The sequence below is a fragment of the Lontra canadensis genome, unplaced genomic scaffold (assembly GCF_010015895.1).
Source record: "Lontra canadensis isolate GAN:19392208 unplaced genomic scaffold, GSC_riverotter_1.0 scaffold107, whole genome shotgun sequence".
NCBI classification, from domain to species: Eukaryota; Metazoa; Chordata; class Mammalia; order Carnivora; family Mustelidae; genus Lontra; species Lontra canadensis.
The window spans coordinates 5,965,684-5,980,559 of NW_022631101.1; the positions used below are offsets into that span (position 1 = coordinate 5,965,684).

The 14,876-nt window shown below is 44.1% G+C and overlaps 1 protein-coding gene across 1 annotated transcript in view; it reads left to right on the forward strand.

The window, feature by feature from the left end:
• Window positions 1-378: 378 nt before the first annotated feature.
• The window catches only part of LOC116855960, a 40,882-nt gene continuing 26,384 nt past the window's right edge, over window positions 379-14,876 (forward strand). Inside the window, exons 1-5 of the mRNA XM_032839050.1 lie at window positions 379-533; window positions 2,153-2,336; window positions 6,858-6,984; window positions 8,156-8,251; window positions 12,481-14,198. Of these exons, the coding sequence (XP_032694941.1) occupies window positions 2,322-2,336; window positions 6,858-6,984; window positions 8,156-8,251; window positions 12,481-14,198 (1,956 nt within the window). The 5' untranslated portion in view covers window positions 379-533; window positions 2,153-2,321. The remainder of the gene's footprint in view (window positions 534-2,152; window positions 2,337-6,857; window positions 6,985-8,155; window positions 8,252-12,480; window positions 14,199-14,876) is intronic.

The following is a 14,876-nucleotide window of genomic DNA, read 5'->3' on the forward strand; positions in this document are numbered from 1 at the left end:
TTTAATTTCCCACCTTGCTGAGACGTCCGGCCGTAGGAGCCACGCCCCTTAGACGGGGTAGGGCTCCCGGCTTTTGAATACTTGGCGCCGTTCCCCGTCCCTTACCACGAGAAGCCCTGCCCCTTCAAAGATGATCCCCATGTAATGTCTGCCTTGAGTGAACTCGAGCCTCTAAACATCTCCCCATTTTCCCGTAAGAGCTGAGGGGCCAGGAAGCACGAGGGATTTGGCACGCTCACCATCCTGTCACCGCGAAAACGCGGCCGCCGAGCCTCCAGTACGTCAGGTGTGCCAAGATGGCGGCCCCCAGGGCGTCCAGGCGACGGGCACACGGCTGTATGACCTCATAAGGAAGCGCCGGAAACCCGTAATCCGTTTTCCATAGAAACGCGCCAGAAACGCCGCTGACCCCAGTCAGGTGTTCCCGGGAAAAGAGACTGGGTGAGGGGACTAGAGCGAAGGAAGTTTAGGGAAGTAAGTTGGGCCCTGAAGAGGTCGCTGCAGGCTCAGGAGAGACTCCTGCCCGCGTGTAGGTCAGTCTGTGGAGAAGGGTTGGGGAGGAGAGGGGCGGCCTAACGGCCTCTGGGTCAGTTGTTGGTCCCTTAAGTTCGTGAAGGTAGCGAGGGGCGGGTGTGTTTTTGGAGGTGAGCACGGAGGAGTCTGTACTGTATGTAATCGAGATGTCTTTGGGTCAATCGTCGGGGGCTGTGGTGGTCAGTGATGGAATGTCTGAACAGATCAACTACCGAGAATCCTGAAGTCAGGGTTTAGAGTCGTCGAGAGTCCTGAAGTCAGGGTTCAGAGTCGTCGCGGGTCACTCTCCTTGTAGGTGATTGACAGCTGGCGGGGTGATGTTTGTCAGTGAAGGCGGCGTTTGGCGCGGATCTGGAATAATTTGGAGCTCAGTGATCGGGGAACCATTAAGGGAGGTTAATGCATGTGTGTAGCTGGTCTGGGTTTGGTATTGTCTGTCTTCTGTGCAGGGTTGTGTGACAACAGGCGTGCATGTTCAGGAACACCGGCTGGTTGGTGCTTTGGGCTCATATTCGCTCCTGGAACAGAGTTGTTGAATGTTAGCATTCCTCAAAAGCTTCAAGCCCAAATCTGTCCTCCATATAATCTCTTAATTTCTTTTGGCTCCCCCACATGAGCCCATCCCTTTGAACCTGCAGAAATGAAATATTTGGGAGAGAGGAACGATTCAGATTTTAAATTAATTAGCCTTTTTTTCACCAGATTTTATTTATTTATTAGAGAGAGAGAGTACAAGCACAGCGAGCAGCAGAGGGAGAGGGAGAAGCAGGCTCCCCGCTGGGCAAATAGCCTGACGCCAGCTTGATTTATAGGACCGCAAGATTATGACCTGAGCCCAAGGCAGCCACTTAATCGACTAACGCAACCAGGCATCCCTAATTAGCCTTTTATTTAAGATTCTGTATTTATCCTTCTGTAATTTTTGTGTATTCTTTTGGATATTTCCTCTCAGGTTACCTATGTATGTAAAGACTGCTGTTTTCCCAGTATTTATATTTTTGAGGTGTTTCTTTTTTTTTTTTCTTTTTTTTTTTTTAGATTTTATTTATTTATTTGACAGATAGAGATCACAAGTAGGCAGAGAGGCAGGCAGAGAGAGAGAGAGAGAGGAGGAAGCAGGCTCCCCGCCAAGCAGAGAGCCCGATATGGGGCTCGATCCCAGGACCCCGGGATCATGACCTGAGCATGAGGCAGAGGCTTTAACCCACTGAGCCACCCAGGCGCCCCTTGAGGTGTTTCTTAAAATTTGTTCCTTCCCCCTTTTTTTGGTGTGCTCATTGTTCCTCACATTGAAGTGTATGTAGATAGGGTATGTAAAGACTTTTAAAAGAGGTAGGAGAGCAACATAGTTTAAAGGAAAAATTCGCTGTTCCTCACTGTCCATATGGCCTCATTTCTGAAATTGATCTGAAAATTACCTGCCAGGGAGGCATAGTTCTGTTGATTCTCCTTTGCCACTTTCCCCATCCTTGTTATCTCTACAGTTCAGAGTCTTATGCCTAAGGCATGAATTCTGGGGAATGAATAAAGAGACAGAAATACTGGGACCATGTGTTAAGGTGAGTGCATAGCAAGAGAGAATGCAACGCTGAAAGTAATTTTGTTCTTTGGCCCACAGATCCTGACAAGAAGTGAATGAAGAAAAAGGAGGTCCCAGGACCTAAATTGTGTCATCTCTGGGCCACTTTTGACTGGTGACTAGATTTCTAACTAGAAATTTAGAGCATATCCAGAAGACACAAAGACAGAATATTTTAGTTGCTGGCCATTTCTCAAAACAGAAGAAAATGATCAATGCCCAGGTGATTTTTGTCTTGTTTTATTCTCTCCCTTGTTCCCTAATGGATGTGTAGAGGCTTGTAAAAATCGGTTCAGTATCTACAGAGAATTAAAGTTTGACTCTAACTCCAACATTGTCACAAAGCAGAAGGAAGAATATAGGGCTCAGGGGCGCCTGGGTGGTGCCGTTGGTGAACTGTCCGGCTCTTGATCTCAGCTCAGGTCTTGATCTGAGGTCATGAGTTCAAGGCCTGGACTGGGTTCCACGCACATGGAGCCTACTTAAGAAAAAAATAAAAAAGAACATAGTGTTCATATGATTCCTAGTAAATGACGAATGTTGTAACACCACGTGTAACTGAAGGATCCTCTGGCTTACATTAGCTGTCACACTGCATCTCTTGTGTGCAAAACCAACACGAGAGAATCATGTTATGTGATATGCAGTGACCATGAGGAGAAAGCAGAATGGTTCCTCTAGCACTGAGGACTCAAGGAAAATGTTATAATCTTAGAGGTGACGGAGTGGACAGTGTTGTGAGCAGTAGCCTTCCAATAAAGGAAGCAGCAGACTTCCTACTGCTATTACAGAGTTCCTCAGAGCCTCCTGTGGGAATAGGCCAAGGAAACTCAGTGACCACGATTTTTGCAGGGGACCAATGCAAGTCTTTATGAACGGATGGCTGAACTGGCATTAAATTACAGATTCGGCGTTAGATAGTTGCAGGAAGTTTTGTCTGGTAAGAGCTTGAGTTATAAGGTTCTGGAGTGTTTGCTGTATAACTTCATGTTATCCCAGAAAATGTGTTATCCTTTTCCATTTTAAGATCTAATTTTTACATACTCTTCCTTTATTGCTTTTGTTTCTTATATTTGTACAAATGACTCATGAGTATCATTTTTTCAAAAAGATTTGTTTATTTATTTATTTATTTACTTATTTATTTTAGAGAGAGAAAACACACAAGTGGGGAGCGGGGCAGAGGGAGAGGGAGAATCCCAGCCTCCGAGAGGGTAGCCTGGAGTCTATGCAGGGTTCGATCCCACCACTCTGAGGTCACAGCCTGAGCTGAAATCAAGAGCTGGACGCCCAAGCGATGGAGCCACCCAGAAGCCCCCCATGAATACCTTTTATTATTTTTTTCTCATGAGGACCTTTTAAAGGAAAAAAATCCTCATGATGGAGTATACATGGGCAAAAAAATAAATTCCCTCTTTCTGTCCCCTTTCCTCATTGCTTCGTACCACTTCAGCAGAAACTTGGTGTGTTCTTGCTGTCACTGAACCTGTGTGTGCATCTGTATACACGTGCCCATTTAGAAATGTATTTAGGTTTATGTATATTTGTGTTTGTAAACACAACTATCACGACATTTTGTGTATCAGTGGAATCATACTCCAAAGGACATAATCTGTTGGTTTAAGATGCTATAATTCAAGCATCTGAAGGAATAATAAGCGCAACTGATTGGTGACTATTAACTACAAAATTCATTTGCCTGTAATCATACTCAGCAAAAGGAGTTAAACGATGTGAAGCATTTAATGAGTGCCTCCTAAATGGTATGTGCTTGATCCATGCCTGAGATCTTTCGGTGCTAATAGGACAGGATCAAATTGCTAAGTTTTCTCTCTTTTTTAAAGATTTTATTTATTTATTTGAGAGCGGGAGTGCACAGAGGGAGAGTGAGAGGGAGAAGCAGACTCCCCACTGAGCAGAGAGCCCAACGTGGGACTTGATCCCAGGACCGAGATCATGACCTGAGCTGAAGGCGGACACTTGACTGAGCCACCCAGGTGCCCCGAGATTGCATAATTTTCAACAATTGGATTGGTCCAATATTCTTTTGCCTTCTTTTGAGATTGGAATCCTTATTTACTTGTCGGCCGGTTGGATTTTTTCTCTTGCGAAATGCCTTTTACATTTAGAAAAACATTTTTTTCTTACCAGTTAATGAGAATTAACCACTGTGTATTGGTCCTTTATTTTGTTTATAAAAAAACATCTCCCAGCTTGTCACTTTTCTTTTCACTCTGTTCATGATATCTTTTTCAACACAGATGTTTTAATTCTTTCCTTTCACAAAATTTATTATTTTTCTATGGATTTTGGATTGTAACATGAACATCATAGGTTCCTTTGTTTTATGGTTAACTTGAAACAGGGAAAAGGTATTTTCAAGTGTGATATTAGGTAGGAACCTAAATTTTCGTTTTTCCAAATGGGTCTCCATGTCACGTAAAATAATCAGAATGTGATAATATCAGCAGTGTTAAGAATATGCAGGCTCTACCAACTCTGTTCTCTTCTCTCTGTAATCTCTCAATGATGTGGGGATAGATTTCCATCAGTTTTTCCCTGATGTGGCAGGTCCATTGACAAGCAGGTCTCAGTTCATTCCCTGGTAGCATTCAGGCATAAGCTTTATGACCACAGGGCAGGACATTGAAGACATTCCACACTCTTGATCTGTTTTTTTATTCACAGAAGTTCTGACACAAAATGTGTCTATTTTACTCAGACCTACTAATTCTACAACTCTGTTGGGTGTCCTACCCACCCAGCTGAGTGTCCTACAATTCAACTTAATTCTGACACTCACTACCTGGGGTTCACATCAGATCCCACAGGCCAAGGGCTTGGTTTTGTGAGACTGCCCCCACTCTAGGTGCCAGCCCAAAGTCCCAGATTGTTACCTATATTTGTGGTGACCAGCTGTAAATTTGACGGTTCCCACAACCCCCCTTTCAGGGTTGGTAATACGCTAGAACAATTCACAGAACTCAGGAAAGCACTTTACAAACATTTACTGATTTACTGTAAAGGCTACAACTCAGGAATAGCCAAATGGAAGAGATCCACAGGGCCAGGTAAGGGAGAAGGGGTGAGGAGGTCCTCCCTCAGGGAACCACCCTGTCCCTACCTCAGTGTGTTCACCATCCTGGAAGCTCCCCACGTCTGTTGTGTAGGGGGTTTTATGATGGTTTTCTTATACAGGCACAGTTGATTAAATTGCTGGTCGTCCAGTCCGTCTTTCCTCCCTGGCTGCTGGGGGTCTTTCAGGTCCCTTATCCTGAAGCTCTGCAGCGGCCCCCCAGCCATTAGTCATCATGTCAGGATGCAGAAGACACTTAGGACTCCAGAGAGTCCAACAGTTTTAAGAAACTGTGCTGGGAACCAGGGGAAGACCAAATACAGATTTATTACGACATTTTCCCTGCTTCTATTGTTTTTATTTCACTAAATTTTATCTCTCTTTAGTTGGTAATGAGTCTTTTCTTTCTGGTTGTTTTCATAGTTTGACTTTTGCAGCTGGTGTTCTATGTGGTCAGACTGATGAGTCTAGACTCGGATTTCCTGCCGGGTTTTGCTTGCTGACTAAGTCTGTGTTGCAGGATGTTTTGTCAGTTCTGAAGTTTTCTCAGTCCTGAGATCTTCGCATTGCTTCTCCGATTCTCTGTAATTGCTCCCAAAAACTATGTATAGGCCTCACTCTATCTTCAGTCTTTATTAACTCTCCTTTATATTTTCTATCTTTTTGTGTGTCTGCTTCATTTTTTGGTTATTTTTTTAATGAATATTCCAGTTCACCGATTATCTCATAAGTGTATCTATGATGCTAACCTTTTATGAAAGAATAAAAAACATACACTCATCTCTGCCCCTAGTTCTGACACAAGGCTCCTAAAATCCTTGTAATTCCCTAAGTGAAAAGAGTACCAGAGGCATCTTTTGTTCAAATATTTGGTCTTTGACCTCATCTGTGACAGAGTTCCTAAATCCCTTGGAATTTCCTGGGTGATAGAAGCATCTCTTGTTCTAATGGCATGACTCTGGGTGGATTCCTGTGTGTGGGGAGTGTCATCAGAAAGACCAACCCATGATTAGAAGTGTGGGATTTTCAGTGATACCCCCCATCATCCAGAGAGGGGAGAGGGGCTTGAAATTGAGTTCATGACGAGCCATGCCTGTATGATGGAGCCTCCATAAAATTCCAAAGGTGTGTGAGTTGGAGCGCTCCCCATTTGGTGGACATGGGTGCTGGGACATGGGTGCTGGGTGACGCACCCCTCCCCTCATGCCTTGCCCTGTGGGCCCCTTTGATCTGGATGAAATCTGCGTCCTTTATAATATTCTCTTACAATAAACTAGTATGCAGTCAGTAAACTGAGTTCTCTGAGCCGCCCAAGCAAATTCAACCCAAGAAGGGAGTCATTGGGACCTCCAGTTTATAGCCGGTTAGTCTGAAGCACAGGTGACAACATGAACTTGGATTGGTGGTGTCTGAAGTGGGGGCAGAGGTGGCCTTGTGGAACTGACCCCATGAAATGTGACACTATCACCAGGTAGCTCATGTTAGAACTGAGTTGAATTTTAGGCTACCCAGCTGGTGTCAGGGAATTTCTTTAAAAATGTGCAGACCACAAATTATACATCAGACTTGGCCTCAGCTTTGTAGTTACTATTAGCAGAACAACTTCCTCTGTACTTATGAATCAATGAAAGAGAAACACTCATACGAAACGGGAACATGTTGTTATAGGAACCGCTGACACTGGAGGACGTGGCCGTGGACTTCACCTGGGAGGAGTGGCAGCTGCTGGCCCCCGCCCAGAAGGGCCTGTACTGGGACGTGATGTTGGAGAACTACAGCAACCTGGTGTCAGTAGGTGAGGACAGCTCCCCTGTGTCACTCAGAGAGTGCCCAGTTAGTGGCCTTTCTGTTCTCAGCTGCTTACACTCCAGAGCCACCGCTTTGCTCCATTTGGCAGATTCTCAGTGCCTCCTTGGGCACATGATACAAGGGTCTGATGTACTACGACCTGCTCTCACTACCACCACAAACGGTGCCAAACCTGTGGGGTTTTTCCACACCAAAAACCAGTTCTCCAACTCTCCAGGGACCAGCTAGGTGTCCTGCCATTCATTTCAGTTCTGCCACTACCCAGAGTTAGCCTCGGACTCCACAGGCTTAAGGACTCAGTTCCACAGGACTGCCCTCACTTCAGATGCCAGTGGCCACTGCTGGGTGCCCACTACCCAGGTTACCCATGCTTCAGTCCAGCAATAAATTGGGCATTCCTGCAACCCCCTTCAGGCCTGGCAATTTGCTAGAACAGCTCACGGAGCTGGAAGGCACTTACTTAAGATTACCATTTTTTTATAAAGGATAAAACTTGGGAACAGCCAAAAGGAAGAGTTGTATAAGGCGTGGTATGGAGAGGGAGGGGTGTGGACCTTCCATGACCACTCTAGGTCTTCCCACCCTCCCAGCCCTTCAGGTGTGTTCACCAGCCTGGAAACTCCCAACTTGGTGGTTTAGGGCTTTTTATGGAGGTTTCATTCTGTAGGCATGATTGCTTAAATCATAATTAACTCAGTCTACCAGTGGCAGGGGCAGGGGATTGGAGCTGAAGGTTCCAACCTTCTCATCCCGCCAGTGTCTTTGTGGCAACCAGCCACCACACTCAAGCTCTACAGGGGTCCCTGCCATTAGTCATTAGTTCACAGAAAGACACTCATCACTCTAGAGATTCTAGGGGTGTTAGAAGTTCTTGTGTCGGGACCCGGAATTTAGACCAAGTGCTCTAACAGAAGATGCTCCTGTCATGGCTGTCACTTAGGAAATTACAAGGGCCTTAGGAGCTCTGTGCCAGGAACCGGGTACAGAGACCAAATCCACATCATTATCTCACAGAATCACACGTGCCCTCTCCTGAGAGATAAGCTTCTGCTTTGCAGATGTGAAAACTGTCTCAGGCCCTCAAATGTAGCATTCCCCCATCTCGACACACCCCAGCCCGATTCAGTGAGTCTAAGTGTTCTCTTTCCCACGAGCAGGGTATGAAGCCAGCAAGCCAGATGCTCTCTCCAGGCGGGAACGAGGGGAGGAACCGTGGGCGAAACAGGAGGAAGTCCACGGTGGAACTCGGCCGGGTGAGTGAGAACCGGGACCCGGGTAACTGGAAGTTGCCCTCGTCATCATCATCGAGAGAAGGCTGGCAGCGGTGCTCCTTGTATCTCTCTCCCATAGCAGAACTTTCCCTTTAGGTCTTTAGAGGGAAGTTGAACTCTTTTTTTCTCTTCTGATATCTGATCCTTGCTTTTTTTCATTTTACATCTTGATTTTTGTTGGTTTGCCTAGTTTTCTTCCATGGAGTCTGTGGCTTACCCTTTCTTTGTACCCTGTCAGAGTGTGTGTCCCTATTCCTTCCGCCACCCTGGCTGTGAAATCCGCAGCCCCCAGTCCCCAGGCCTTACTCCAAAGAGAGCCGTGTGAATTCACACCGTTTCTGACTATAGGTACCTTCCTGCCCAGCTCTTGGGAAATGCGAGTTGCCCTCCCTACGGCCAGCTCCAGCCTGTGTTGTACCATCACAGTAACCTGGTCTCTTACGGGGCATCAGTCCTTTCTAGCTTTCCCCTCCACTCGAGATTCTTCCAACTCTTTTCCATTTTCTCTGCTGAATTCCTGATACTTGAGGCTTTCCTTCTGGCTCATGAATTAAGCTCTTTCTGTTGTCTGGAAGAGACTCCAAATTGGTGTCTCCTACATACTGTGTAGCATTGTGGGTATTTTACCTGCCCAAGATTTCTGAGTCCCTGCATGAGGAGAAGTAATCCCCTTCCCTCCACCAACAATCCCCTTCCATCTCGTCTGAGCGTCAGATTTGCCTTTTGTACTGTGCACCTTACCCCGTCCACACTGCTCTCAGCTATAGCATTCTTGTCTTTAAGGTCTCTGCTCTTTCTGTTCAGTGTTTCACTAGAAAAGATGGTTTTACATCCTACATCACTTCTACCCAAAATCAGCTTATGCCTGCCTTGATGGCTTCCTTCGTATGGTTAATATTTCCGATATTCCCTTGGTTTGTCCAAGGTCTTCCCATTTCTCTAAATCATTTGTTTTCCCCATTTTTAAAAGCAGCTTTGAAATAATTTGCATAACCTATAATTTGCCAACTTAGCACATACAATTCAGTGCATTGTAGTACATTGACAGGGTTATGTAACCATCCCCTTAGCAATTTTGGAAGATTTTCGTCACTTTGAAAAGAATCATTTCCAGGGCGCCTGGCTGACTCACTCAGTAGAGCATGTGACTCTTGATCTGGGGGTTGTAGAAATTACTTAAAAATAAAATAAAAAAAAAATAAAGTAAAAATTAAAAAGAAACTTTTCTTTCCAGGCCCCAAGCTCTGGGCAGCCACTGATCGACTTTCTGCCTCTAGAGACGTGACTGTTTTGGATATTTTATATAATCATAAAATATTTGGTCTTTTGTGTCTGGCTTCTTGCATTTAGCCTAAATTTTCTAAAGTTCTTTCATGCTTTAACATGTGTTAGTACTTCATTCCTTTTTATTGCCAAATACTATCCCCACAATTTATTTACTCATTCATCTGTTGATGGACATTGGGTTTTTCCAATTTTTGGCTTTTAGAATTATGCTATGAACATTCATTTTCTTAGGTATACACCCAGCAGTGGAATTCTAGAAGCACATAGTGCTTCTAGACTCGTGGCCAGCATTACCTCCTCCCAGCCACGGTGTGTGAGAATATGCAAAGAGTACTGCCAACCAGGGGAGCTCACTTGAACCTTTGGCGTCCAGTGGTTTTACTGGGGCTCACTCACACATTGCCTACATGGCTGAACTTTAGTTTTTAGCCCCACCAGAAATCACACTAATTCTCCAGTTCCTCTGAGGGTCCAGAGGTTGAAACTGATATGGCATGGCCCAAAGTCTCCTTCATAAACCACACTGTTAGAGTATCCAGTGTCCAAAAGCCCCAGGCAAACAAAGGCACTCCTATCAGGTAGGACATTGTGAGGCCCTAGAGATCACTTCCCTGGAGCCAATGGCAAGGGCCAGACCTCTCTTTGGTTGAAATTAAATCTTAACTGAAGGTAACTATGAAAAAAAACAATAAAGGGACTAATTTAGAAATAAAAAGGAAATAGAGTTTATGGTTGTATCGTCAGAATCAAACGACAGCATGATATATACAAAGGATAGCTACATTTTGAATTAGGAAGATGCCACTGGGAATTAGGAATGAAGGCATGAAATAGGAAACTGCAAGGCATGGTATTAACTACTCAGAATGGCTTGAAGTTGGCTGGATGAAAGCAGCATTAGAAGGTGTCGACGGGAGAATCAGTGGAGTGGACACATGGATAAATGGGAGTATTCACGAGGGTGTGCACTTTTATCTCCAGAATGACTGGATTTGATATGTGAGTACTTGAGGTAGCATGGTGGGGGGCTGTGGTTGGTTTTGCATTTTTTAAAAGATTTTATTTATTTATTTGACAGACAGAGATCACAAGTAGGCAGAGAGGCAGGCAGAGAGAGAGAGAGGATGAAACAGGCTGCTTGCGGAGCAGAGAGCCCGATGCGGGGCTCGATCCCAGGACCCCGGGATCATGACCTGAGCCGAAGGCAGAGGCTTTAACCCACTGAGCCACCCAGGTGCCCCGGTTTTGTATTTTTTGTAGCTCTAGGTTCTATGACCTTTCACCTGGACAGTGGTAGTGGAGTAACAATAAGGAACAGCTAGATGTTCTAAGAAAAACTGAAGCTAAAGCTGAACTTTTAGAGGAGGAAGTTGCTCCTCTCGTACAACCTGTTGCCAGCCAAGACACAAACGTAGAGCTACTGAACTAGATGCTGCTGCCGGCAAGTGCGGGAACAGCATATCGGGGACTCTGAAATGGGAAAAGCTTGGGTACGATTTCCGTATTGATGCAGAATGTCATCAGCTTGACAGTTTCTATATCCTGTGCAGGAGCATGTCAGCTTCTGAAAATGGCTACCCGGTACACTGTCCGGCTGCCAGATTTCCTACCGTCATGGTCCGCCTATTCAGTGTAGATGGAACGTAGGATAACATGAGAGCCAGGCTAAGGGTGCAGTTCACTAAATCTGACTGATGTCTGTGGAAAGTTAGTCTGGTGGTGGTCTACAGAAAGGCCAGTTGAGGAACAGGATTACTATGCAAGAGTCTGTCTCAGGTCACTTTCAATTCTGAAGACCTTACTTGATCACTTGCTAGGTAACAAATGCATTTATTCATACACCTCCATTTGCATGGTTCCCCAGTGTCCCTAGTCAGATTTTGGGTTCTCTAGGTGAACTTAAAGAATCCCCAGCCTAAGTGTTGAAATGTCTAAAACCTTCTGTGCCTTCAACCATCTTTCATTACCTGTATTCTTACAACTTTTCACCCAGTCTTCTTTCCTTAATGACAGGTATGTTATCATTTCAACACTGCTATCTCCGTCTACACCTCCAACCAGACCTCGATGTCTGTACTACATTGTCCACTAATCCTCACAAAGTTTACGTTCTACAACACAGATTTTTTCCTATACGTTCTGAATTTCAGCAATATTCCTCATCTCCATTTGACATGCCTTCACCTACCGAGTGGTAGGTACCCAAGCCGTATGGTTAGCAGGGAAATCCTAGATTCCTCACTGTCATTAACCACTCTCCCCTGAACTCATCATTCAACTGTCTTGTCTTTATGAGGTATATCCTGATTCCCTCCACTTTCCAGTCTCCATTGCTCCTTCAATCACATTTCACAATATCCAACTCCCCTTCGTTTTTCTTTTCTTCATCATTTGGTTTTCCCTAACTTGATGTATGATCAGTGAAAGTGAGGCATATTTTATATATTCCAAACACCAGCATAGTGCCTTGTACACAGGAGCCATTCAGGAAACAGTTTGGAGTGGACAAATGCAACCCTCACAGTTCTGGATAGTGGTCTCTTCTCCCTTTGTGATCTGGTGTTTTTCCAAGTTCTGTGGAATGGTGTTCCTCCAACCCTGTCGTTTGCTGCCAACAATGACTTGCTTCTGTTTTTACTATTTCTGCATGTTTTGTGAGATCCTAGTTAGAAAGCAGCAAATCTACATACATTGTCAGATGCATAACCTTATTTATACTTACTGCTTTTCCCTTTGGGTTTGTTTGTATTACTGTGTTTTTACCAATGTATAAGAGATAAGGAACATTTATATATGGCATTTCTTTTATACCGTTATCATAGGGTTGTCAGTAACATGCCATTTTTTAAGAAACATGAAAGAATTTTTTGAAGTTATATGCAAAACAAGATTATGAAAGGATTCATTGTTCTCTTCTCTTCTAGAACCTAGCAAAGTTCATAACCACATGCAAGGTCACTGGGAAAGTCCAAGAATGCTGAAAGGTATGGAACAAAACCACAAAAGTGATGCATTTGGAAGTACTGTTCCTCAAAGCAAAAATCATTTTCCTTCCAGGCAAAATCACATGCTTGAGTTCTATATAAAAACTTTGAAATCAAATTTAAGTTTAGTCAACCAGAGCAAAAGCTATGAAATTAAAAACTCTACTAAATTCAGTGGAGATGTGAGGTTATTTCTGCATGATAAGCATGAAGATTTTCATTCAGCTGTTAAACTCCCTATAAGTGCAAAACCTATTAGCAGTAAGTCCCAAGTCATTAAGCATCAGAGAACTCATGAAATAGAAAAACCCCATATATGCAGTGAATGTGGAAAAGCCTTCATTAAGAAGTCTCAGCTCACAGATCATCACAGAGTTCATACAGGAGAGAAACCTTATGGATGCAATATTTGTGCAAAAGTGTTCTCCAGAAAGTCCAGGCTCAATGAACATCAGAGAATTCATAAAAGAGAGAAATCCTTTCTATGCAATGATTGTGGAAAAGTCTTCACCATGAAGAGTCGTCTAATTGAACACCAGCGAACTCACACTGGAGAGAAACCCTATGTATGCAGTGAATGTGGAAAAGGTTTCCCAGGGAAGCGGAATCTCATTGTGCATCAGCGAAATCATACTGGAGAGAAATGCTACGTGTGCAGCGAATGTGGAAAAGGCTTCACCGGGAAGAGCATGCTTATCATACACCAGCGAACTCATACTGGAGAGAAGCCCTACATCTGCAGTGAATGTGGGAAAGGCTTCACCACGAAGCACTATGTCATCGTACATCAACGAAATCACACAGGAGAGAAACCCTATATATGCAACGAATGTGGGAAAGCTTTCACGATGAAGAGTAGACTAATTGAACATCAGCGAACCCACACAGGTGAGAAACCCTATGTATGCGATGAATGTGGCAAAGGCTTTCCCAGGAAGAGTAATCTCATCGTGCATCAGAGAAATCATACAGTAGAGAAATCCTATGTATGCAGTGAATGTGGAAAAGGTTTCACCGTGAAGAGCATGCTTATCATACACCAGCGAACTCATACTGGAGAGAAACCCTACATCTGCGGTGAATGTGGGAAAGGCTTCCCCCTGAAGAGTCGGCTGGTCGTCCATCAGCGAACACATACTGGCGAGAAACCTTACAGATGCAGTGAATGTGGGAAAGGTTTCATTGTGAATAGTGGACTGATGTTACATCAGCGAACTCACACTGGAGAGAAACCCTATATATGCAATAAATGTGGAAAAGGTTTTGCATTTAAGAGCAATCTTGTGGTACATCAGCGAACTCATACTGGAGAGAAACCCTTCACGTGCAGTGAATGTGGAAAAGGCTTCACCATGAAACGCTATCTCATTGTACATCAACAAATCCATACAGGAGAGAAATCCTACATATGCAGCGAATGTGGGAAAGGCTTTGCTACGGAAACTGAGCTCATTTTACATCAGCAAATTCATACTGGAGAGAAACCTTATGCATGCAATGAATGTGGTAAAGGCTTCACTGTGAAAAGCCGACTAATCGTTCATCAGCGAACTCATACAGGAGAGAAACCCTTTATATGTAGTGACTGTGGAAAAGGCTTCTCCTCAAAGAGAAATCTTATGGTACATCAGAGAACTCATAATGGAAACAAACCCCAGTGACACAGTGAATATGGTCACACCCTCAGGAGGAAAATACGCCTCGTGCAACATCAGAGATTTCACGCAGAATTAACTTCCTTTATGTGTACTGACTGTGGTAATCCCATTCCCAGGGAATTTATGCAGCAAACTATGTAGACTGTTAATGGGAGAAAGCCTTCAATACCAAGTCAGCAGCCATCGTACATCAAAGAATTCATAGAAAGACTCTTTGGATTTCACAACACCTTTCATTTGTTAAGCCTTGTCAATACACACAAGAAATGTGTAAGTCAAGGTACATAAGCCTTTGCAGAGAATCTGAAGTCCTTACCTACAAGTGAACTCTCGCAGGGGGTAAACCGTGATAGTTCAGTGACCTCATTAAACATCAGTGTGCTCCCAGCATACCTGAATATAGTCAGTATAGATCAATTAGCCTGTTGCTAGATTTTCACCCTTGGGAAATACTGAATTTGCACAGGAGTGAAGTTCAATGAATGCAGACAATGTGCTAGTGCCTTCAGTGATCAATTACCTCAGATCCTATGTCACAACAGGAAAAAACCTGATACTTCAATGCAGAAAAGTCCTGAGGAAACATTTCTAGGTAATTACATGTCTGAAAAGTATATATTAAGATAAAGCTTATGAATGGCGAGCATAGGAAAGCCTCCTATGGGAATAAAGACCCTG